The sequence below is a fragment of the Trichoderma camerunense genome, assembly GCF_050948025.1.
Source record: "Trichoderma camerunense strain CBS 138272 chromosome Unknown V8C40scaffold_5, whole genome shotgun sequence".
NCBI lineage: Eukaryota > Fungi > Ascomycota > Sordariomycetes > Hypocreales > Hypocreaceae > Trichoderma > Trichoderma camerunense.
In genome coordinates this window covers 173,846-195,200 of record NW_028145365.1, presented here as the reverse complement: position 1 = coordinate 195,200, position 21,355 = coordinate 173,846, and the positions used below count along the sequence as shown (strand labels likewise).

At 50.3% G+C, this 21,355-nt stretch overlaps 6 protein-coding genes across 6 annotated transcripts; 2 read left to right on the top strand and 4 right to left on the bottom strand.

Annotated features, from left to right (window-relative positions):
* Nucleotides 1–577: 577 nt before the first annotated feature.
* Nucleotides 578–3,702, top strand: V8C40DRAFT_168550 (uncharacterized protein). The gene has a single exon (XM_083211573.1). It carries the CDS (start codon nucleotides 757–759, stop codon nucleotides 3,469–3,471), a length of 2,715 nt encoding a protein of 904 aa, XP_083075319.1. The 5' UTR covers nucleotides 578–756; the 3' UTR covers nucleotides 3,472–3,702.
* V8C40DRAFT_238354 (TAP42-like protein) lies at nucleotides 3,693–5,183 on the bottom strand. The gene has a single exon (XM_083214428.1). The coding sequence runs from the start codon at nucleotides 5,014–5,016 to the stop codon at nucleotides 3,964–3,966; it is 1,053 nt and encodes a 350-aa protein (XP_083075318.1). The 5' UTR covers nucleotides 5,017–5,183; the 3' UTR covers nucleotides 3,693–3,963.
* A 115-nt stretch (nucleotides 5,184–5,298) lies between these two features.
* V8C40DRAFT_238352 (DNA topoisomerase 2 domain-containing protein) lies at nucleotides 5,299–11,330 on the bottom strand. Its single transcript, XM_083214427.1, has 4 exons — nucleotides 10,965–11,330; nucleotides 7,330–10,653; nucleotides 7,015–7,269; nucleotides 5,299–6,945 (listed from the first exon to the last, which is right to left on the bottom strand). Exons 1-4 carry the CDS (start codon nucleotides 11,028–11,030, stop codon nucleotides 5,530–5,532), a joined length of 5,061 nt encoding a protein of 1,686 aa, XP_083075317.1. The 5' UTR covers nucleotides 11,031–11,330; the 3' UTR covers nucleotides 5,299–5,529.
* A 3,218-nt stretch (nucleotides 11,331–14,548) lies between these two features.
* Nucleotides 14,549–16,652, top strand: V8C40DRAFT_168487 (uncharacterized protein). The gene is made up of 4 exons (XM_083211572.1): nucleotides 14,549–15,243; nucleotides 15,310–15,419; nucleotides 15,491–15,575; nucleotides 15,635–16,652. The coding sequence occupies exons 1-4, from the start codon at nucleotides 14,850–14,852 to the stop codon at nucleotides 16,462–16,464; spliced, it is 1,419 nt and encodes a 472-aa protein (XP_083075316.1). The 5' UTR covers nucleotides 14,549–14,849; the 3' UTR covers nucleotides 16,465–16,652.
* V8C40DRAFT_238348 (uncharacterized protein) lies at nucleotides 16,562–18,329 on the bottom strand. The gene has a single exon (XM_083214426.1). It carries the CDS (start codon nucleotides 18,047–18,049, stop codon nucleotides 16,841–16,843), a length of 1,209 nt encoding a protein of 402 aa, XP_083075315.1. The 5' UTR covers nucleotides 18,050–18,329; the 3' UTR covers nucleotides 16,562–16,840.
* A 184-nt stretch (nucleotides 18,330–18,513) lies between these two features.
* Nucleotides 18,514–21,021, bottom strand: V8C40DRAFT_238346 (major facilitator superfamily domain-containing protein). The gene is made up of 3 exons (XM_083214425.1): nucleotides 20,625–21,021; nucleotides 20,193–20,558; nucleotides 18,514–20,136 (listed from the first exon to the last, which is right to left on the bottom strand). Exons 1-3 carry the CDS (start codon nucleotides 20,692–20,694, stop codon nucleotides 18,977–18,979), a joined length of 1,596 nt encoding a protein of 531 aa, XP_083075314.1. The 5' UTR covers nucleotides 20,695–21,021; the 3' UTR covers nucleotides 18,514–18,976.
* Nucleotides 21,022–21,355: the final 334 nt, after the last annotated feature.

Below are 21,355 nucleotides of genomic sequence, written 5' to 3'. Positions count from 1 at the left end.
CCAGTCAGCGGCCAAAAGGCACAGAAGCAACTCAAGTCATCTGGCATCCGTCGCTTTAGGTGACTAACAGCAGTTACGTGGACATGCCTCAACGGGTTGCAGCGGGCTGTGTGGCCACTGGTAACATAAATTAAGGCATGGATGTTAGCAGCTTAGCATTGCCTTGGGCACAGTACTGTAACTATAAGGTACCTTACCTTTACCTGTAGCTCTGTTGACTTGTCATCGGCACCTTCGTCATCTGGCCTTACCTATTTTCCATCTCTTCTTTTTGCATCTCAAATTCTTCATCTTCCGTATAGCTATAGCTTATTGTCGTCCAACTTGCGCAGCTCAATCATCGACTTGTTTAGCATCAATCGCCTCGTCTTCGTCGGAGCTCTCTCCGTCTGTGTCTCTCTCTCCGTCTCTCTTCTCCAACAATACATGTAAGCAAGCTTAGCTGTCTGAGCTTCGAGGGAGCTTCTCCCTTGCATTGTGGGGGATTCATCGGCTCATCAGCAGTTCGCACAGCCCAGATTGTTCGCCAATCTGGAGTAACTCTCCATTCTCCATCTCTTCTTCATGTAAGTCTGCGCTTTCATATCAACTCGATGCGACGAGCTACACCGCGCCTCATTGGATTTCCCTGTGGCTTGCAAATTATTTTATAGTCTAGACAATTCGTACTTAAGCCCTACAACCAAGATTCACCCTTCACAGCGTTTGCTATTCACTCTAATGGGTGATTGATTGCTAATAGCACAACGCAGAAAAATGGACAGCTATGCCAACGAGCCGTGGCCATCCACTACTCAAAGGGCTTCCAATATTGTAGTACCTCTAGTGCAGAATCAAGCCGGTGGCGGCGCCTCAGACGATACCGTTGTAGTCCCGGGGAACGCTCATGATCCTGTGTCCGATCCAGGATCGAATAACGAAGATTATAGCCTTCTCGCCCTCCTCAACCGAGTGGCTCAGAACCCTCAACACGATACGTCAAGTTCGCTTAAGGTCGAGTACGACAAATCCGAGTTTCACCAACTTTCCCAGTGGGCCAGGGTTATGAGAGGCCTCATGGCCGAGGACTCTATCCCGTCATCTCGCTTTGTCGAGGTCTGCAGGATGCGATCTATCCAGCAGGAGCTCAGCGAGGGGGACACGCTGGTCTTCATCGACTTCCCCGATCTTTCGCGGCGTCAATGGGGGCAAACAGACTGTTACGGCATGCCCTACTCATCGAAAAAGTTCCGTGTACACTCGAAAAAGCTGCTTGCAACCGGATCCGCCAAGTTCGCCGACATGTTAAGCCCGACTTATCAGTTTCGTATTCAAAGACGGAAGAAGTTGGCCAAGAACCTCCCAGAAGGCATCAAGTACGTGCTCGACTTGACGCCGCCGTCTGAGGGCGATGAACTCGTCTTCCAAATGACTCAGTTGTCTCTCACCCCCGGAATCATCAAGTGGTGGGCTTCCAATGCCCTTCACAAGGTGTCCAACTGGCTGGTATCTGGACACGACGACGTCTGCACATGTGGCCAGCCGCCCATTCCCGGCTGGGGGCTCCCCAGAGAAGAGGTAAAAGAGCAGAGACATGATGAGAATTTCAATGGAGAATCAGCGTCAGACATCAACAACAACATCAACAACATGATCACCAATAATAGTAATAAAACATCCGACGCTGATGCCATTAATGGGCCGAAAATCGTCCCGCCCTCGCCGCAAAACTTGCTTGACAAGCAGACTCACGGAATCAACCGACCGTATGAGACGCCAGAGTACCGAAACATTCCCGACTACTGCCCCATACGCCACTGCAATAGCATCATCCGTCTGTTGCTGATGATTGAGGGACGCGATGTCATGCTCGACTCCGCAAACCGTGTCTGGACTCTTGTCGCCCTGGCAAAGATATTCGACTGCACGTCCATCATTAGAGATCAAGTGGCCCAGTGGATCATGTATGGCGACAACACAAAGTTCATCGAAGTCCTCCCTGAAGAAGCACTACAGATTGGCTTTGCCCTAGAGCTTGTGCAAGTCACGCAATGTGCTTTTCGGATACTCGTCAACGAGCTGGCCCTCAAGGACACAAGCACCGACTCGAACCGGGATTTGAGTCGCGTTACTATTTTCGGAAGAAGGCTGGGCAATTTAGATGACGAGCTGCAAAACATAGTTCAACATGCTGCTCGGGCCCTTGTTGAAAGAATCTTGTTGATCCCTGATTCATTCCAGAGTCAATATAGCCTCGACTGCTGGATGGTTGATGAATGGGTCAAGCTTCGGAAAATGGAAGGCATACTCATCGAGCATCGCTCTGCATCTGGCAAGCTGGCATTGAATGCCCTGCGCGACTTGATGATGGCAATCCAGACGACCGTCTCAAGCGCCTTCGACAAGCTTGTACTGGGCGACACTGAAGATGGACGGCGGGCACTTATGTCCATGGATGACGACCGGGCTACCTATGTGCTGCCCAATGACTTTCAACTGCTTGAGAACATTTTGCCTGAATTGAATCTGCACCAGAAGCTCCTATGTCCGTTTATTTACCAGCAGATGGGCGAGATGTGGGATGCCAACAACAGTCAATCCAAATGGCTGACTGCAGCATATGGATTATCGACCGGATCGCTCAGGGTACAGATGGCCCGGGCACAGGTCCATGTGCAGCGGTTGATTGAGAAGGCCCCAGAACTAGCAGCCTTGGCCCCCTTTGAGATGTTCATGAGTCAGGAGAATGGTGTTGAAGAAGAGATTCTCAGCGTGAAGGATCCCCTCATTGATCTGAACGTCCTCAACCGGCAGATTCATGATGCCATCTTGCCCTACAGCAGCTCATGGGTACGGTTTGACATTGAGCCGGCGCTGAATCTGACCCGCCACATGCTTCTCACGCTCGATAACAACGAGCTGAAATTCCTTCCGCTCTGGGCTGGAGGCTGCAATGACGGCACCGGCGGCGTATTTGAGACGGAGCTTCCTCCCGCTCAATGGGGTCCGAATGGGCCTGGGCCAGCCTATCACACTGGAAACACGATTCCTTCCACCACTTCCAGCGTCTCGGGCTCTTTGGCCGACGACTTCTCTACGATGAAGGTTAGGGGCAGCACCGTAGTTGGATCGCTGGACGCTCAGGACAGCATATCGACTGTATATGCCCGCGACCACGTCATTGCCGACAATGTCTCTGTCGCGTCTGAGTCCTTTGACATGGACGGAACGGAATATTACCAGGAGGCGAGGTTCGTGGTCCCGGCGGAGCATCAGGACACTGGTCGGGCGGTGGACATGATGGTCGAATCTTTGCACTCGGATGCGGAGACGGCGTCGGTCGTGACAGATAGAGTGACGATGACGGGCAGTAGCCACGATAGCGGCGATGATGATGTTATGAACATTGATGATCCGGTGGCTAATGTGATTGCCCAGAGCGATGAGAGCGATAGCGATGCGAGCACATTGGGGGGTTGGGATGAAATATGATGAAGACATGAAGAATCTGGATATAAAATTTTGGGTTTGTTTGTTTTGTTTGGTCTTTTGGGGGATAATATTATGGGAATACGGGACGTTTGATATATTTTTGCTGAATTACAGAATGATTGGATGAATATTTGCGAATGATGATGGATAGATTGACAGCACAACTCATGAGATGAGGTTTCTACGTTTAGCAATGCAGGCATTAATGCAATCTGAATAGGTTTTTTTAATAGAATTTTTTTTGCCTTGATCTAGTTGTTCATTCTATAATGTCGAGTATTAAGTCGTCTAGTTTTTTTTCATATTCCATAAGTGATCGCCAACCCGCTTCGCCCATCCAATATCTTCATGCTCTCCAACTCAAAATAAGCAAAATCATGCAAATGTCTTTTGACAAGACAAAAAGTGAAAGACCAAAACCACGCCCAAATTAAGAAATCATCATCACAATCAGCCCATTTCCAACATTCCTTTTTCTCTTAAACCCTCGTTTTAACCCATGTTAAGCGTATTCCCTGACCCCTTCCTATTATCATCCGTGAAATCGTCCCACTGCCTCGCCTTGTACGTCGCTCGATCAACGGCTTCCATGTCATCCTCGTCGAGCTCCTGCTTCGGAGGCTCCGTACCGCCCTCGAGGATGCCGCCCCGGCGCTTCTCCTCCTCGAGGTACTCGTCTATCGACATGGTAGGCAAGTTATGTCCCGGCCGGAAGACACCGCGGGCTAGATCGGCACGAGAGCCCACGAGCGTAAACGGCTGGAGCGGCTTTCCCTTTGTAGAGAGTAAAGGCCCGCCGGCTCCGGCGCGGAGCTGGCTGAGAGGCTGGTCGAGCCTGAAAGACGTGTCTGTGGGATCGTCGGACGAGGACTTCGGGGCGGCAGTCGGCGAGGGCGCGGATCGGAGCAGCGGCACTTCACGGTTAAGCGAATCGAGCGCCTGGAAAGTGTTGTGAATAGCGAACTGGATGCTGGTGATATGCACCTCGCGCACAAGCTCCTCGTCGCCGTGATCGAGATACCGCGGGTTGCGCTTTAGTATCTGCAGCTTCTCCCGCAGCGCCTTTTCCGCCTTGAAATTCGCAATCTTGGCCTCCCTCTTCGCCGCCATATCCCCCGCCACCGCCGCAAACGCCTCCTCATCATCACGATACCTCTCCAACAACTTGCCATACGGCCCCGTCACCAATCCATACCCATCCACCGCATTCAAAAACTTCTCATACGAGGCCCTCGCCCTCTTAAGGACCTGAAGCCTTTCCTTCGGCGCCAAATGCGGCGTCCGCTGAACAAGCTCAGCAAAGTAAAAGTCCACGAGCAGATACGGCAGCGACGAGGTCGCCACGTCCTCCAGGCCCTCGTTGGCCGAGAAGAGCGACAGCGCCGAGATCTGTTCGAGGGCTTGTGTGTACAGCTTCAGCGCCGCTGCGAGATCTTCTGCGTATTTGGGGGACGTTGCGCTGGGAGCTTCGTTGACTTCTTGGCGCTTGTCTTCGGCGGCCTCGAAGACTGCTCGGAGGGATTGCGGCTCGTCGGACGAAGCCATGGCTGGATGACGTTCGAAGATCAAAAGACTGAAATCGTACAGTAGAAATTTCAGGAATAGTTTCTCTGTATTGTCTGTGCTTTGGTGTTTGTTGGAGGTTATGAAGTTGTGCTGTTGAGGTTCGGTTTGTAATATGGAGATGGTGTGAACTTAGGAAAATAGCTGGGGTGGAGGGGCAAATAATCAGCCCCTCCAACAAAGGATATCGATAACGGCATACAAACAACTTGGCTTAGTGAGATTACGTATTTATATCAAAGCACTTCAACACATAATAAGAATCAACAATATTTTACATTCCTCAGAATAAGCAAATTAAAAAAAAGCTATGCTGTAATAAAAGAGAAAAAAATAACCTGCGAAATACCAGATAGACCTATCATGTACCACCTTCACCCAAGGCCAACCCTGTCTATCACAAACATTCATGTCAAAATAAACCTATGCACCGATGAATCTAGCCTCTGAAAGCAATATCATGAGCTCTCAACATATGCCGTTATTGCATCTTGTTCAATCATCATCATCATCAACCACAAACGGGTCGTCGCTCTCCTCTTCTTCCTCTTCATCTTCTTCTTCGTCGAGCACCATGGAAGAGTCGTCGTCAATGACAACCTTTCGGTTCGCAGCCGCAGCCCGTCCAGGTCTCGCTCGGGCCGCTGGCCTTGGAGCAATCGACTCATCAAACTCATCTTCTTCGGCGTCGGAATCGTCTTCCAATGCCTTCTTCTTGGCAGCATATCTCTTGGCAGCTGGCGATAGAGTCGAAGCTGTTACTGCAGCCTTGAGGGCCACCTTGGGCTTGCTTGTTGGTTTGCCTTCCGCTTTGCTCGTTGCCGGCCTGCCACGTTTCTTGGCTGCAGTTAGGCTTGATGATGCTGCAGCCTTACCCTTTGAAGAAAGTCCTAATTCATCGTCATCGCCCGATGCTACATCATCGTTGGCCGGCTTGAAGGGCGACGGCTTGGCTAGCATCTCATAGTTGGTCTCATCAGGGCTGTCAAAATCAAAGGCCTTGGCTGACTTGACTCTTGGCTTTGAGATGGTTCCAGCGCTGGTGTTGCCATGGCTTGAGTCGGGTCGGCCCATGGTGTGCAGGCTGAGTCGCGCACTGGCTTCACCAGAAGGTTTGTCTTCAATGCCCTTGACCAGCGCACCAACGTCACCAAGCATCTGATCATCGTCCTCGTCACTATCTGAGTCGGCGTCGAACAAAGTTCTGGCTTTGGAAGCAGCTGCTCGCTTGTTGCGCACAGGCACCACCTCGGGCTCCGATTCCGACAGCGAGGCGGATCGCGACTCAGAGGCCTTGGAGGGAGCTGCTCGCTTGTTGCGAACGGGAACGACCTCAGGCTCTGATTCCGACAGCGAGATGGATCGCGACTCAGAGGCCTTGGCAGCTTTGGGTGCAGCTTTAGGCGCAGCCTTGGGGGCTGCTTTGGGGGCAGCAGCTTTGGGTGCTGCTGCCGGTTTGCTCCGGCTGAGGGCGGCGAAATCATCGTCAGAAAAGTTGTCAGACAGCTCGACAACGTCGGGCTCCGACTCCTTCTTGACCTTGGGTTTGGCGCTGAACATGTCGGCAAACCTCTGTGCCGTCTTGGTCTCCGTCTTGACAGCGGGCGCTGCCTTCTTTCGGCCCTTCTTCTCCGGCTCGTAATCATCGTCCGCTCCCTTCGCCTTTTTGCCGCGGCCACCTCCTCCAGCTCCTATCTTTTTGGATACTCGGCGGCCCATGCGACGAATGTTGGTCTGAATTTCTGCGCTGAGAGCAAGAGATTTCTCCCACTCAGCCTCAAAGGCGACGAGATCCTCACACCACAGATCTTTGTCACTCTTGGCCTCCAGCTCGTCATACTCGGCCTTCTTCCTCCTAATAGCGTCCTTCAACTTCTCAAGACGTTCTGCGGTCAATGACCAAATTGGCATCTGGAAGAAGGAAAGTTGTGTTAGTTATACGGCATAATGGCAGCGGTTTCGAAGGGTTGAAAAACTTACTGAGAGGAGGTAGTCATAGTCACGGGCGCTTTCTTCACCCTCTTCGTCCTCTTCCTCCTCCTCCTCTGGAGTCTTCTTTGTTTGGCTATTCTTGATCGGGGGGAACGCCTCGTATTTGCGATCTCGCAACTCTTTGACAAGGACGTCCTTCCTCTTCTTACCAACGATCAAGTCACCGTCAATAATCTCCTGAATGAAGCGAGCCTGGTTCTTCAATTTCCGGTAGTCGGCATCGTAGACACTCAGCCAGTGATTCTAGTGCAACATAATTAGTCAGTGCAAACACAAGGACATAACAAGTAGCCTTTCACATACCTTTCGCTTCAGATACATCTCCAGTCGATAGACGTAGTATTCCTCCAGGATATCCTCAACCTTCTCGTACTTGCGAATCCGGCCATTAGTGTCGAACGCAACCAAGTTCGATGTCGCCACTTGCTTAGTGAGCTTGAACCGCTCCAGCAAACCTTCTTCAAGGACCTTGGCCATGTGCTTCTCATCCACTTGAATCTCAAAGTGGACAGTCTTGTGGTCGTTGAATTCTTTGTAGTCCTTGATCCAGGTTGGGCCATCGACGCCGCTGATAATCTTTTCCAGACGAGCCTTGAAGTCATCGGTCCATACGCGGATAGGAAGCTCAGTGATGACCACCTCGTTCGCGTTCTGCTCATTCTGGTAGGCAATACCGTTAAACTTGTAGCGATCAGGGCCAGCAGCCTCTGGTGTGCCCTTCCAGCCCCGGAACCAGGGAGTCATGGTCTCAAATGGCTTCTCTTCATCATCACCTTCTTCAAGACGACCCATTCGTCGCCTCAGATTCTTCACAACCTCCAGCGGGTGGTAGTTGGGGATGGAGGTGCTCCAACCCGTGCCAATACCATCGGCGCCATTGATGAGCACCATCGGCAGAACTGGAGCGTAAATCTCAGGCTCAATTTGCTTACCATCCTCAAACTGATGGTTCAGGTTTGGATCATCGAGGGAGGAGAAGATTGAGCGGGCAAACGGAGACAAGCGGGTGAAGGTATAACGAGGACTGGCAGCATCAGAGCCACCGGCAAGTCGAGAACCAAAGTTACCGCTGGGCTCCAAAACATTGATGTTGTTGGATCCCACAAAATCTTGGGCCAGTCCGATAATGGTTTGCTGCAGAGAGGCTTCACCGTGGTGGTAGGCAGTCAGTCCAGAGACATAACCAGCCAGCTCCACAACCTTTTCGTCCTTGACCACGTTCCTCTTGAAACATGCGTAGAGCACCTTTCGCTGACCGGGCTTCAATCCATCAATCATTGACGGAATGGATCTTATGTTATCCGCCATGCTGAACAAAATGAGCTCCTTGTTCACAAAGTCGCCATAGCTGATAGTCTTGGCAGAGTGGTCCAAGTAGGTACCGGGAATAAAGTTACCCAGCCACTCCTTTCTCGCGTCGGCCTTCTTCTTGGAGAAGGCAAGGTCGAACATGTCCGCCTCCTCCGGCTTCATGACATCAAATTCTTTCAAGTGCTCATCGAGGTTGGTGAAGTATACCTGGGCATCTTCGTTGCTGGAACTGCCCAGACCCTTCAAGTACTTGTAATGCCATCTAGTGATTTCGCTTCCACGTTCTTCCTTCCATTCCTCGTATTGCGGTTGCGTGAAGAAGGACTTGAGTCTCTGCGGCTTCTTGGGATTGGGACCCTGCCAGACTTTGACAATGGGCGTGATGAATTCTCGGAAGAAATCTGGAATCTGGAGCAGTGAAGGGAACTGCACTTGAAGGAAGTTGATGAGAAGACCCTTGATGTGACTACCGTCGTGATCCTGATCGGCCATGATCATCAGGTGACCGTAACGAAGGCTTTTTGTGTCCGTGTACACCTGCTTGTGCTTGAGACCCAGGAACTGCTTGATGTTCTGAATCTCCTGGTTTTTGGTGATTTGGTCGATGGAGGCGTCTCGTACATTGAGAAGCTTACCACGAAGCGGGAAAACACCAATACGATCGGGGTCCAAGATGGCTCGTCCAGAGACGGCGAGACCTTTGGCAGAGTCACCTTCTGTCAAGATGAGCGTGCATTCATGACCGCGCCTGGTACCTGCCAAGTTGGCTTCGACAAGCTTAGCATTGCTCACTCGAGAGCGCTTGTTGCCATCACTCTTAGCCATCATCTTGTCCGCCTTTCTTTCGGCAAAGTCCATGATGTTTTTAATTGCGTCGGATTTGGCTACCTTCTTCAGGAAATCCTCACCAAGGGCACACTTGCTACCGAACTGGCTTGCTTTGGTAGTCATCTGCTCTTTGGTCTGCGACGTAAACGCAGGGTTATCGACCAAGCAGTTGACAAAAATGAAGATGTGGTTTCGGAGATGCGCCTGCTTCAAACCGTGTCCTTTCCTCAGCTTTGTCACCGCCTTGAGGAGGTATGCTGTAATCTGGTCAGCGATATAGTTGACATGAGTACCTCCTGAGGTTGTTGCGATCGAGTTGACAAATGACACTTGCTGGAAAGTGCCATCTGATACAGTGAAACCAACTTCCCAGCGGGGGTGGCCCTTGTCCTTGTCAATTTCGACAGTACAAGTTGGGCTGCCGCCCTCCTCCGCGCTCCTCTCGCCTGCAATAGACTTTGCATAAAGATCACAGTATGCCTTGAAGTCCTTGATCTTGATGAGTTCGCCGTTGAGTTGAACTTTGACACCTCTCATTGTGCCAGCCATGTCGTAAACTCTTCGGTAGAGCAGCGCCTCGAGGTCGTCTGTGATGCCTTCTTCCATTCCAAATCGAGCGTAGTCCGGCTTGAAGGTGACTCGGACGAAATCTGATGTCTTATTGGAAGTAATTTTGGCCTTGTGCATGGTCTGCATATTGTTGGTCCATAGCTGCTTGTATCGTTTTCCGTTTTCGCTGTCCTGGCACTCTAGGGTGAATTCTGTGCTGAAGACGTTACACAGCTTCGCACCATAACCGTTACGACCACCCACGGTTTTCTTCTCGTTGTCATCAAAGTTGGAACCAGCCAACAGATGACCAAAGATGAGCTCAGGAATGAAAACTTTTTCCTTCTCGTGCATGACAATGGGGATTCCCTTGCCGTTGTTCTCAACACTAATCTCGCCAGTAGCGCGATCAATAGTGACCTTCATCATGCTCATGGAGCTGTCACGCTGTTTATTGTCGGCAGCGTTGACCAAAATTTCATCAAAGATCTTGTAGAAACCAGGTACATATGTGATGTTGCGATACTCCATCTGCTTCGACTCTTTGTTGTAGACCCAGATCTGTTGGTCTGTCTTTTCTACGGAGCCGATATACGTATCGGGACGTTTGATGATGTGCTCGAGCTGTGTCAGCTTCTGGTACGTTTCCGTTGCTGTCTTCTTCTTGGCGCCAGCCTTGGGCTCGTCCTTGGGCTCGTCGTCGATGATCATGCTGTCATTTTCCAGCTCCGCTAGGGGCTTGCCGCCCGACTTCTTCGGTGGAGCTGCCGTCTTCTGCTTCTTAGCCGTTGGCGGAGTGTTGGAGAAGCCAGATGAGGCACTCGGGTCCTCGTCGTCTTCATCGCTTTCCATGATGGGGCGCTTCTTCGGCGCTGGTTTTGATTTTAAGGTTGTTTGCACCATCTTCTTAGCAGCTGGCTTCGCGGCAGCCTTGGCCTTCTATGGTAGAGACGTTAGCCACTGTGGGATAAACACACTGGGTTAAGCCGGCGCAGATGTGGGATGATAGTGCTGTGCGTAGAGATAGTATGTTGAATCGTAGGTAGAAGGGATGGAGGAGATTGAGTTGAGCGGGCGCAGTCGAGGTGTGAAAGAGGAGACGAGAGTGAATCCGTGCTGGAGCCACACGTGCGCAAGTGAATGGGAAATGCAAAGTCACATCACATAACCCAACAGCAGCGTGGCGCATCGAATCGCACCTCAGTGCAGCACCGATATAGGAGCCTTCAAAGGGACCCGGAGTAACTTACGGGCTTTGGGACATATCCCTCGGAATCATCTTCGATAGCGAAGACAGAGTCATCGTCGGAATCCATGGTCTCGGTATCTCTCAGCTGAGAGCTGACGGAAAATCGTACAGTCGTAGATGATCTCGGGCGCACAAACAGGGTACTCGATAAAGTCGTCGACAAGGATGATGCAGGGCTTGAGACACGCGGCTGTGACAAAGGAGAGTTGAGCCAAACGGCTGGAACGGCTCGCAAGCAGTGTCGCAAAGGAGAGAAAAAGGGAGCGGCCGTGACCCGGATCGAATTCAAAAAGGGCCCAAGTCACATGGAAAGGCCGGAGTAAAGAGCGATGCTGGTAAAGGCGGTGATAATTTTTTGTTGTTGAGCCCCGCGTAAACAAATAATCGATCCTTTGATGGACGCGACCTGGCTATCGCTTTGTCGCAGAATGCCGCATCGGGGCTAGCGCTGATCTGATAGTGGAGCGCGTTCTTGCTGCCTGAGGCACAAGTGAGATGGCCGACCTATCAAGGTACTCGGGGATGAGGCTTGAGTGAGATTCGGTATAGGTACCACTTAGCGGTCCAAACGCTAGCTGGTACCTGCACAGTAACCAAACAAAGTACCCTCTTCGTGCCTGGCAGGAACAAACAAACATTCATCTTTCCTAGCCTCACGTTCAGCCATTTGCATTTAATTTGACATCGAGTTTTACTGCTACTTATCTAAAGAAGAAGCATTCAAAGTTTTTAAAGATTCTATCAAGAATCACTCAAACTGTCTCTCTGAAATTTGTTGGTCCTAAATGTCAGCTGCAAACAGGACGTGCGTGTTTGTTGGAATCCAATTCGACACAACAACCAAAGTCCAATTGCCAAAGTCCAATCGATAAAGTGACCAAAAGCATCACATCATGATATCCCAAACATACCAAAACTGATTTTTACGCACGTCGGTGATGATATGTTGCAGACGTCCGTGTTATTGGTTGTTGGATTTCCCCTACCCTGGAAATTTCGTTGACCGGTTCAGCAAACATGAAAGCCTGACTTGGGTGACAGTGCTACTGTGACACGAATCACGACAGCAATTATCCTCCCCTGCCGGTTGGATGAAATTGAATCAATAGAGACCCATTTCTATCATGGTCAGCGCTTAAGGGTACTCTATCTGCATGGCCTTGCTGGACTGGTGGCCCTTAATTTCCGGAATGTGTCTTTCGATGGAGTCATTTCCCGACCAGCTTCTTCGCCTCATCAAACGAGGATCAATTAGCCCGCGGTTGCGAATGAGATATACCTTTCGGATATTGATCCGTTCTAACATCTGGAAAGTGTGACTGGGACTTTGTGGTCTATGTAAAAAGACGGTGCCATGCAGAGCACAGGGCGTTTACATCGAGATATGCAAACATCCGTTATAGCTTCAGTTTCTTTGCAGAGAATACGGCATAATACCTGTAGGTTCTTTCGACATCCCGCGTACGACTTGATTACTGTGCCATCATATGAAACTCCCCCGCCAGAGTCTCTGCTGTGGATGTGGATGGACCTTTGTACAACGACAGTCATGATTCCCTACGTGCATGAACGTTCGATTGACATTCCACGGCTAATATTTTCATTAGCATCTATTTGGTTTCAAACAGTGAAGCGGCTCCTAGAGAGATGGATCGTCCAATACTCTCATCCGTTTGCCGCAACGCCCCTGCTTACTTTTGAAATTGGCTATTAGCCTTTGCCGAGGCATGGCACTCCCGCCGGGCTTCCGTCTTCCACGTTCCATTTCGTGATGAGATGGGGACAAATAAATTGTACGAGGAAATGATGGTTGCATGCCGAGCTATCGGGCCGGGACAATCTGCCTGCTTATTCATGATAACAGGCGTTGACAGGCGCAATTGGTATCCCATCAAGCTTGACTCGAACTCGTTGAGCACACTACTCCCGATTCAGAATCGTCCTGGAGAGCTGCATGAGTCCTCTGATGCATCTGCTCGATGCCGAGAATTTGTGCAACAAAAATTACCTGCGACATAGTTATCTGATGAGAACCGTGCCTGGCAGAGGGAAGCTCAGCAGTGTTGGATAGCAGACATCGCATTGCATTTTCGACAGCAATTCTCGTTGCCGACATACAATTGAATCGACTGTATGATTAAATAAACCGGACTTTTTTCTCAACCACTCCTTTGTTCAGGCTCTTTGCTACCGAGACGGATTCACGAGATAATTAAACTTGTGCATCATCGGAGAATTTCCCCGAATCTGTACGCACACACTGCTCTACGTCGACTCCGATTTGGAATGAGTTGAAATATTGAATGGAAACCACGATTCTTTTGCTTCCTTCGGCTTTGGTTGACTGTCGACTCAAAAAGAAGTATGGTTGGCCGTGGCTACAGGTTCGTTGACCCCCCGGCTTCTTCATCCTACAAGTCCGTCTTGTTGATCCGGTCAAAGTTCGCTCGCAGTGGCAACTCTGATGATCTCATTGTGGACAAAACTCACCAAGGCAAAGAATTAGGTTACATATAAGATTTTCTCGCTCAAAGAACATATCCGTCAAGGCAGACATCAAACTATATGATGCCGCGTCCCTAACACGTGGCCAATTCGAAGGTATCCTGTCATACTTGGAAAGATGTCAACGGATAGCTGGAACACAGGTCAGCCTCTGACTCTCTCCCGTGCTTCGTAAAGGCTGCAATGGACTGGGGGATAGCTGACTGGTGATGCCGCCGATGCGGCTACCCGTACCGATAGCCGCCTCTCTCAACGGATAAAATATGACATTCAAACAGGTGACTCCCCTGGAATGCGTGCGGCAGCCGGTATTTGCGTTCGTCGAACCCATTTGCTCTTCTAAGCGATTTTCCGGAATGCCTCATCTAGAGTAACATCGTCTCCCACTCAATAATACGGTTGTCTGCAGTGGTGGCGGTGACCTTGACCTGAGATGACAGATTAGCATGCCCTCGAGCAGGCGTTTGAACAGAGTGATGTCCAAGTGTTACCGCTCCCTGAGTTTGGATCACAGAGATGCCGATTTTTCTTGCGCTTTCGTAGCGTAACCGGGAACGCTGTAGCGCATTCCTTCTTAGTTTGCCGTTGGAAGTATGGATAAGACCTGGTACGGTCTGGGCTGGAACTCGGGTGGCTATCTTGAACCTTCAAATGCACGGTTTCTAGATGGTCCTCACCAGCAGCAACAAGATGCGGCCTATTCGCCGTTCACTAAACTTGGCGAAGACCAATCTCTAGCAATCGAATCGAATCGAGTTGGACCTGCCTACAGTAAATGAGGGACACCGAAAACCACGTTTTGCAATTTGCGGCGAGATAATTTTGGAATCTCATCTCTGGCCCGCCAACTTGTACCCGGATCCCGGGGTCGACTGCGGAGTGCTTCTGACGCTCTGGCCGCAGTGGAGATTTACAAACGCAGGACTAAAGAGGCTTATGCGTACTGAAGGCCAGAATCCGAGCACCAGAATCCGGAAACCTTGTCCTGGAAGCTTGGGACGCAAACTTCATCCAAGAAGCACCTGATCGGTGACCGCACCGCTGACTGTTTAACGTCTTGATCCCCGCAGCTCCTCTGTGCCCCGGATTTGTGGCCCGCTGTTGACAGACAAGCAAGCCCAAGTCTCTTTATTGGACAGTTTCTACGTCAAAAGTGACTGTCCTCTCATTCTTGTTTGCCAAGCCAGGGAGCCTGAGGTGCTGGAAGTCTCCATGCTGCCTTCGACTGCTCTTATTGTCACTGAGGAATCATTTGGAACTTACACTACACCTTTTCCTCCATTCCCAAGAATAAGGGTATCATTTGCTCGACATTGTCGCATACGCTCAGGCTTCTGAATTGGTTGGCTGCGCTGGTCATATATCCAAGCCATATCGTAGGATGCCTACAAACACTGGACACAAGATGCTGCCTCTGCATTCTATTCTGAATCCTGCTTTGTCTGGACAGCCTGAGCCTGGTTTGCGACAGTCTGATCCAGTGTTGGCAAAACCATCGACACCATTGCTGGCAGGAGCATTACGAGTGACGACAGATGGATCAATGCCTACCCAAAAGGCGAAAGCACAGGGAAACGCCGACAATATGCCCAAGCCAAAGTTACAGGGGCCAGTCAATTTCGCCCCTTTTGAAAACGTCGACCAAGCATCGTATCGAGAGGTTCAAAGGTTTCAAGTCAGTCCGTTTGGACAGATACAACAGAGTTGCGACCATATCCCTTACAGTAGCTCAAAGAAGGACTTTTTCGAAAAGACGGGAAGAGAGAGTATCGAAGGTAAGGGACTTTATTGAGAGAGATTACTTTTTTGCTTGAAAAGGGGCTGACGCGACTTGGTTATAGTTTTCAAGTATGAGTTTTGTTACAACGAGGCAACCTACACCGTCATGTGGGATTATAATGTTGGTCTTGTTCGCATGACTCCATTCTTCAAATGTTTGGGGTATGCAAAGGTATGGCGTTGCGTTTCCTCTCCCTTTGCCATCTAAACTACTCATTTAGGCGCTCTACTGATAGTGATTAGACCAAACCCTCCCAGATGCTGGATAGAAATCCGGGATTAAGAGACATATCGCCTAGCATCACCGGAGGCGCCGTGTCAGCTCAAGGTATGCCTAGAAAGAATCCAGTATCAATATAAAATGCTCATGTTTTGTTTCCTTCATAGGATATTGGATGCCATATCCATGTGCAAGAGCGGTATGTGCAACTTTTTGCACGAGAATTGCGGGTGCATTGATACCGCTCTTTGGCCCATCGTTTCCCTCTCAGTGCACTCCTTCCGACTCTCCTTACTACAATGATATGGTGATTAGTCGACTGGTCATCATGCAAGCTACTGAAGACGTCGCACGATTTCGCTATGGACAGGGACAAGGAAATCGAGTTGTAAAGGCTGTTGGTGGAATACGTGGCCCTCTGGTGCTTGGAGACTATCCCCTACGTGGCAAACGGGAAAGCCAGCCAGCGCCCTCCTTCAGACTACCATCGCGCCCTCAACCTCCGCATTCTCAGCGTTTGGTAACCTCAATTCCTGAGGCTGCGTTTGGCCACCGTCCTATGGCAGCTTCGGCTCCAAGTACGGCATGCGAAGCTCGCGAACCCAACCCCTTTTCTCGAATGAGCATGAACATGACTGGTCGATCTCTTCTTGATCCCAAGCTTTTCCCGTCACCGGGCTCTTTCTTCGATGTGTCCCCACGAACCGAGACGAGCGAATCTGAGAGAAAGCATGTTGAGAAATGGAGACCAAAGCGGCGCAGACGAGCTCATAACGAGGCTGGAGCGGCGTATTCGCGTGCTCCAGTTGCGGAGGCAAATCAAGAGAGACAACCACAACTAGAGCTGGAGCATTTCAGAGCAGCAGCGGCACTACTGAGCTTACATAGAGAGCCTCGAGGCGCAGAACATTCCTCTACGATAGCGGTGGAAACATCGGAGGACGATCTTTCTGAACGGCGTCACCAGAAGAAGCGACCAAAGGCCCATTCCTTTTAACAGCTGGATGATGTTGGTTGGATTACCAAAAGCGAGAACGTGGTGTTGTTGCGATTGGGGACGTTTATCTACCGACGTATTGCTCGTTTCAAGATACCCGCAGGACTGGCGCTTGCAATCAGATTGTTTTTGGGTAATCTTTTTGGAGAGGTGTTTCTGGTTTTGCTTTTTTGTATGTTGTATTTCAAGTTTCGTCAAGATTGACAAGATGTAGTAGTCTCGATGTAGGTTTCGCTTCTCTTCTTTTAAAATCTTGAATTCACATTTCCCACATATGATCTTGATGTTACCCTCTCCTCATTGATATCCTTTCACAGAGCACTTTTAAACGCCATCTCTAAACCATTTATTTCATTTAAATCGTTATCGAGTCACATCACCTGTGCTCTCCCCTTTCCGCCGCCCTCTTTTCCTTAAACTCCTTGACCCATCCCTCTGCCTTTGAAGTCGGCAGTACGAAGATCCTCACCACTTCATCCACAACCTCAACTTTGCCTCCAGCTAGCACTTTCAACAGAGGAACCTTCTTGCCCATCTTGATCAGACCGCCTTCTCTCGTCTCGATATAGCATGTCACACCCGCAAGAGTATACTGTCCTTCGTTATCCCACGGCAAGGGGAATATATATCCTAGGTGATCCTCCAAAGAATGTGTCTCGTGAAAAGCCTTGATGAAATCAGATTCCAAGTGCAGCGGATACAGCAACACCGTTGGGAACGCCAACTCGGAGGAAGGATCGTCTTCATCCGGTGTCAGCCTCACTTTTGCGTCCTCCATCTCCGGCGGCTGCTCCGTCGTCCGCATCTTTATCCCCCTCGCAGCAATAGCCGTCTTGAGGAGCAGTGCTCGACGCTGCTTCTTCGCTTCTCTTTCCGCTGCCTTTCGTTTCAGCTCGTTCAGCGTCGTGGCACGCTTGATGATGCCATCTGCAACACTTCGTAGAGCCTTATTCTCCGGCTCAATCGCCAACCCTCTCGCACACACGTCGTCGGCCTCCTCGATGCGATCCACCGCCAGCAGCGCCTTTCCGCTGCGATAGTACGCCTTGACGTTGCGCGGGTTGAGCCGCAGCGCGGCCGCGCAGTCCGTCCAGCAGCTGCGGTAGTTTTGCATCTCCAGGTGGCACGCCGCGCGGTTCACGTACATGGCCTCGAGCATCTCCTTTTGCTGGCGGATCTCGTCCTCGGAGTCGGGCTCCCCGGTCTCGGGATGCTTTGTGATTTCACCATGGCTCCTCTTCCGCTCCTCAACGAAGAGCACCGCGATGCCCTTGCCGTAGAACTCGCTGGCGTCCTTGTAGCCCTTGACCTTGAAGCACTCGTTGCCGCGCTCCTTGAAGTCGGCCGCATTCTCCAGCGCCGTGCCCTCGTATGCCAGGGCCTGCAGCGCGGCGATGTCGTCGTTCTCCTCCATCTCCGTCATGAACAGCGGCGACTTGTTCAGGTCTGCGAGGACCTCCTCAGCGGTCCTGTTGCGATTCAAGGCCAGCTGAGGCGGAAGCGCAGGTCCCGTTCCATCAGTGGGCATTTGGTCAGCGAGGCTCATGGCCTGCTCGATGTGGTCGGCGAGCTGATCGATGCTCATCGCTGAAACGGGTACACGATATTATTTTCAATCTAGATGAGGAAATGCGATGAAGGGGATTGTGTGAGAATGTATCTCCCCCTTCGTTTTGTGTTGTTGAAGGTGCACGCAAGGATGTGTTGTTTTTTAATGAAGTTGAGAGTGGCGCATTGGGCTTGAAATTTTGATGAGTGACAAAATTTTGTGTGAAACCTTGGAGCCTTGATTTAGTAGCTCAGAATTTGCAGTCGCCAACAAGATCAGCGACTTTTCAATGACAACATAGAATTCTAGAAGATTCACCATTTATTTATTACCTGATATTTCATGTCAAAAATCTCATTTGTTATCAATTTGTGCTTTTAATTTATTTCCCAACTTTTTTCTTTACTTCGGTTAAACAGCGTGAAGTCTCTACCTGCAGGCAGCACTTGTCTCAGTCACCTCACCACCAAAACGAGAAAGAGAAAAAGAAACAAGATAAGTATTTGTACAAGCATCATCATTACTATCTTTTCTAGTCTCTAATGCTATCTAGTCCCCTTCATTCTTTGGGGACAAGAGAGAGAATAAAAAAGTACCGGGATAAATACACACTTTTCCAAGCCCCAAAACGCCGACAAATGCCCAATCCATACACAAAACAATTTATGTACATGCGCCCTTTTGGATATCATTTGTACTCTTCCACCGCATCGCAACCAAATCCTTTACCAACCAATCTGAACATGAACCATTGGGTATATATCCATTCTGAACCTCCGCGGAAAGTAAACGCCGGTCAATTCGTGCGTAAAGCTGCTAATCTTATTAACTTATTCACCACTGCAACTTGCAGGTGGTGTCTTCAAAAAATATGACGGCTCCTACTATGAGGATGCCGTTCATCATTTCTCTCATATGCATTCTGTCTTTTCTTTTAAAAATCATTTTATGATTGCATTTTCTTCACTCCACATCCTCGACTGAAACTTCAGTGGGTGTGACGTTGTGATTTTGTTCCTCAGCGTCTTCCTTGGATCGTTGACAACTACGATCTCGGGGAACGGAGAAGCATTGAACAGCACCGAAAATGGCAACCAGGGAGCTGCAAAACCATGGTAAGGCAGTGCAGTCCACCTGGCTACCCAGTGTGTAGAGATAGCCTGCGACTGGTGGCGCAATCATACGGCAGGCAGCGCCAGCGCTGGCGGCCAAGCCGTTGACTTTGCCCAGAGCACTCGCAGAAGGGGTGGCTCCTTTGATCAGGATGAGGAGAAGGGGATAAAGGGTGATGGAAAGTACGTTGCGTACAGCAAGGCACAAGTAGATGGAGGGGAAAAGGAGGGACTCGGGGACGTAAAGTAGAAGAGGGACAATAGCGTAAATGATGGGGTGTAGGACTGTGACAATGAGGAAAAGTCGGTATACACCAAACTTTTCGGCTGCCAGGGGGAAGATGACAGCTTGGACGAACAGAGCGATAGCTCCGTTGACAGCCATGATCATTCCCACATCTCGAAGGGAAAGGCCCAAGCCTCCGGGAGAATAGAAGAGTGAAAGGGCACCAAACTTGGAGAAGGTATTTACCGAAACTCGCTCGTCTTCAAAGAAGATTGGCATGAGGTGGTCGTAGGTCATCGAGTGGTAGGTGAAGATGCACAAGGAGATAATAAAGCCGACGATGCGCTTGTTCCAGATGGTCGTGGGCATCTTCTTTTCCATAGCCATCTCGTTCGAGTTGTTCTCTGGACACTCCCCGCTGCTGCTGCTGCCGCCTCGAATGGTTCCGTAGGTCTCGGCACGCAAATCGACTGCCGGTCGCTTTATGGCGTCTGAAGTCTCCAACAGCGGAGTCTCTTCTGAGACGTAGGTGTCTGCCGGAAGGGAAATTCGAGGCTGCATGTCTGGGTGAGTTTCTTCCAGGAGGAGAAAGCCCATGACGATGCTGAGAAACAAGAGAGCAGCGCAAAGCAGGTTGGGCAGCAGATAGGGGTATCGCTCGAACAGAGAACCCTTGGGGAAAGCATTGGGCCAGGACTCGTGAGGGTCGGCAAAGGTTCCGCCAATGCAAGGACCAATGATGGTTCCAATGCTCCACACGAAGGGCATGACGGAGAAGGCACGCGCTGGGAATTTGTTAGCCAACTGTTATCATTAAACACTGGAAGTGGGAATAGCTTACGCTCATGCTCGGGTTTTGTGACGAGCTCACCGACCATGGTTTGAATGACGCCGATGTTGCCGTTGAGAAGCCCTCCTATCGCGCGTCCAACCAACGCGATCCAGATGTTGGAGGCGAATCCTACCATGATCATGCTGAGCATGGTCCCCACACAGCCGAGCATCAGGACTGGTTTGCGACCGATACGGTCAGATAACCCGCCCCAATACATGCCCATGAGGGCTTCGGCGAGGGAGAAGGAGGAGATGAGAAGACCCGAGTAAAAAGAAGCATCTTGTTCGTTTCCGATCTTGAATCTCTTGACTAATGCCCAGGCATAGGGAAAGATGGAAGTGAGAGCGATTGGTTCGGCAAGGCGAACAATGGCTGAGAAGTTGGGTTAGTCTTGGTTGCGAAGCGCATTGCTGGTTCTATCATTAAAGCGGAACTTACCGAGGAGAAAGAGTTGGAGGGTCGGGAAGTCGTCGGGGTTGCGAAGACGAGCCTGCTTTGTTAGGGTCATGTCTTCTCTGCTTGGTGTGAGCTTACGACAACAGACACAAGCACAGGTGATAAGAGTGCGTGTGTTGGTGTGCGTATCTCTAGAGAGGTTGATAAGTCTCTAGAGAAAGGTTGTGAGAGTTGAGAATCGAGAGTTGAGAGTTGAGTTGAGAGCGAAGAGTAAAAAGTTGATTGCTTTGTAGGCGAACGCGTTCAAAGGCAGGATGTGCTGTGATTTGCTGCACTGAACAGATGTTTGTTGCCAAGTCCTGCACACAAAGCGGCAAGATTAGGCAACGACCGCAAATAAGAATGAACAAAGAACTGATTGATGCAAAAAGATGTGAAGAGCAGAATCGATGGAAACTGGGCGAAAGTGGTGGGAGCAGGCCTATTTCTACCGGCGTCTATCAAGGTGGGAGCAATACAGTAAGACACAGTGCCTGAGCAAGATATTGGGTGGAGCTCTGAACGCATCGATAAGAAGAGACATGCATCTAAGACATGTAGAATTCTGTGGCTGCATGTGGCATGTGGAGGCTCTAACGCAGTCTGCAGCAGTATGCATGAAGCGAGGTGACACGAGCCACACGCTAGCTACCTTTTAGGTATTTTAGCCTCTGGCAGCAGCCGCAAGCGTCGCACCCCAGGGGTCTCACTAGGGTGTTAGCAGCTGGCCTTGT

Coding starts and splice junctions, on each gene's coding strand:
- V8C40DRAFT_168550 (XM_083211573.1), top strand. CDS start 757: ATGGACAGCTATGCCAACGAGCCGTGGCCATCCACTACTCAAAGGGCT.
- V8C40DRAFT_238354 (XM_083214428.1), bottom strand. CDS start 5,016: ATGGCTTCGTCCGACGAGCCGCAATCCCTCCGAGCAGTCTTCGAGGCC.
- V8C40DRAFT_238352 (XM_083214427.1), bottom strand. CDS start 11,030: ATGGATTCCGACGATGACTCTGTCTTCGCTATCGAAGATGATTCCGAG. Junction 10,654..10,964: donor AGGGATATGTCCCAAAGCCC/GTAAGTTACTCC, acceptor TCTCTACCATAG/AAGGCCAAGGCTGCCGCGAA. Junction 7,270..7,329: donor AGATGTATCTGAAGCGAAAG/GTATGTGAAAGG, acceptor ATGTTGCACTAG/AATCACTGGCTGAGTGTCTA.
- V8C40DRAFT_168487 (XM_083211572.1), top strand. CDS start 14,850: ATGCCTACAAACACTGGACACAAGATGCTGCCTCTGCATTCTATTCTG. Junction 15,244..15,309: donor GGGAAGAGAGAGTATCGAAG/GTAAGGGACTTT, acceptor ACTTGGTTATAG/TTTTCAAGTATGAGTTTTGT. Junction 15,420..15,490: donor AATGTTTGGGGTATGCAAAG/GTATGGCGTTGC, acceptor GATAGTGATTAG/ACCAAACCCTCCCAGATGCT.
- V8C40DRAFT_238348 (XM_083214426.1), bottom strand. CDS start 18,049: ATGAGCATCGATCAGCTCGCCGACCACATCGAGCAGGCCATGAGCCTC.
- V8C40DRAFT_238346 (XM_083214425.1), bottom strand. CDS start 20,694: ATGACCCTAACAAAGCAGGCTCGTCTTCGCAACCCCGACGACTTCCCG. Junction 20,559..20,624: donor CCTCCAACTCTTTCTCCTCG/GTAAGTTCCGCT, acceptor CCAACTTCTCAG/CCATTGTTCGCCTTGCCGAA. Junction 20,137..20,192: donor CACAAAACCCGAGCATGAGC/GTAAGCTATTCC, acceptor ACAAATTCCCAG/CGCGTGCCTTCTCCGTCATG.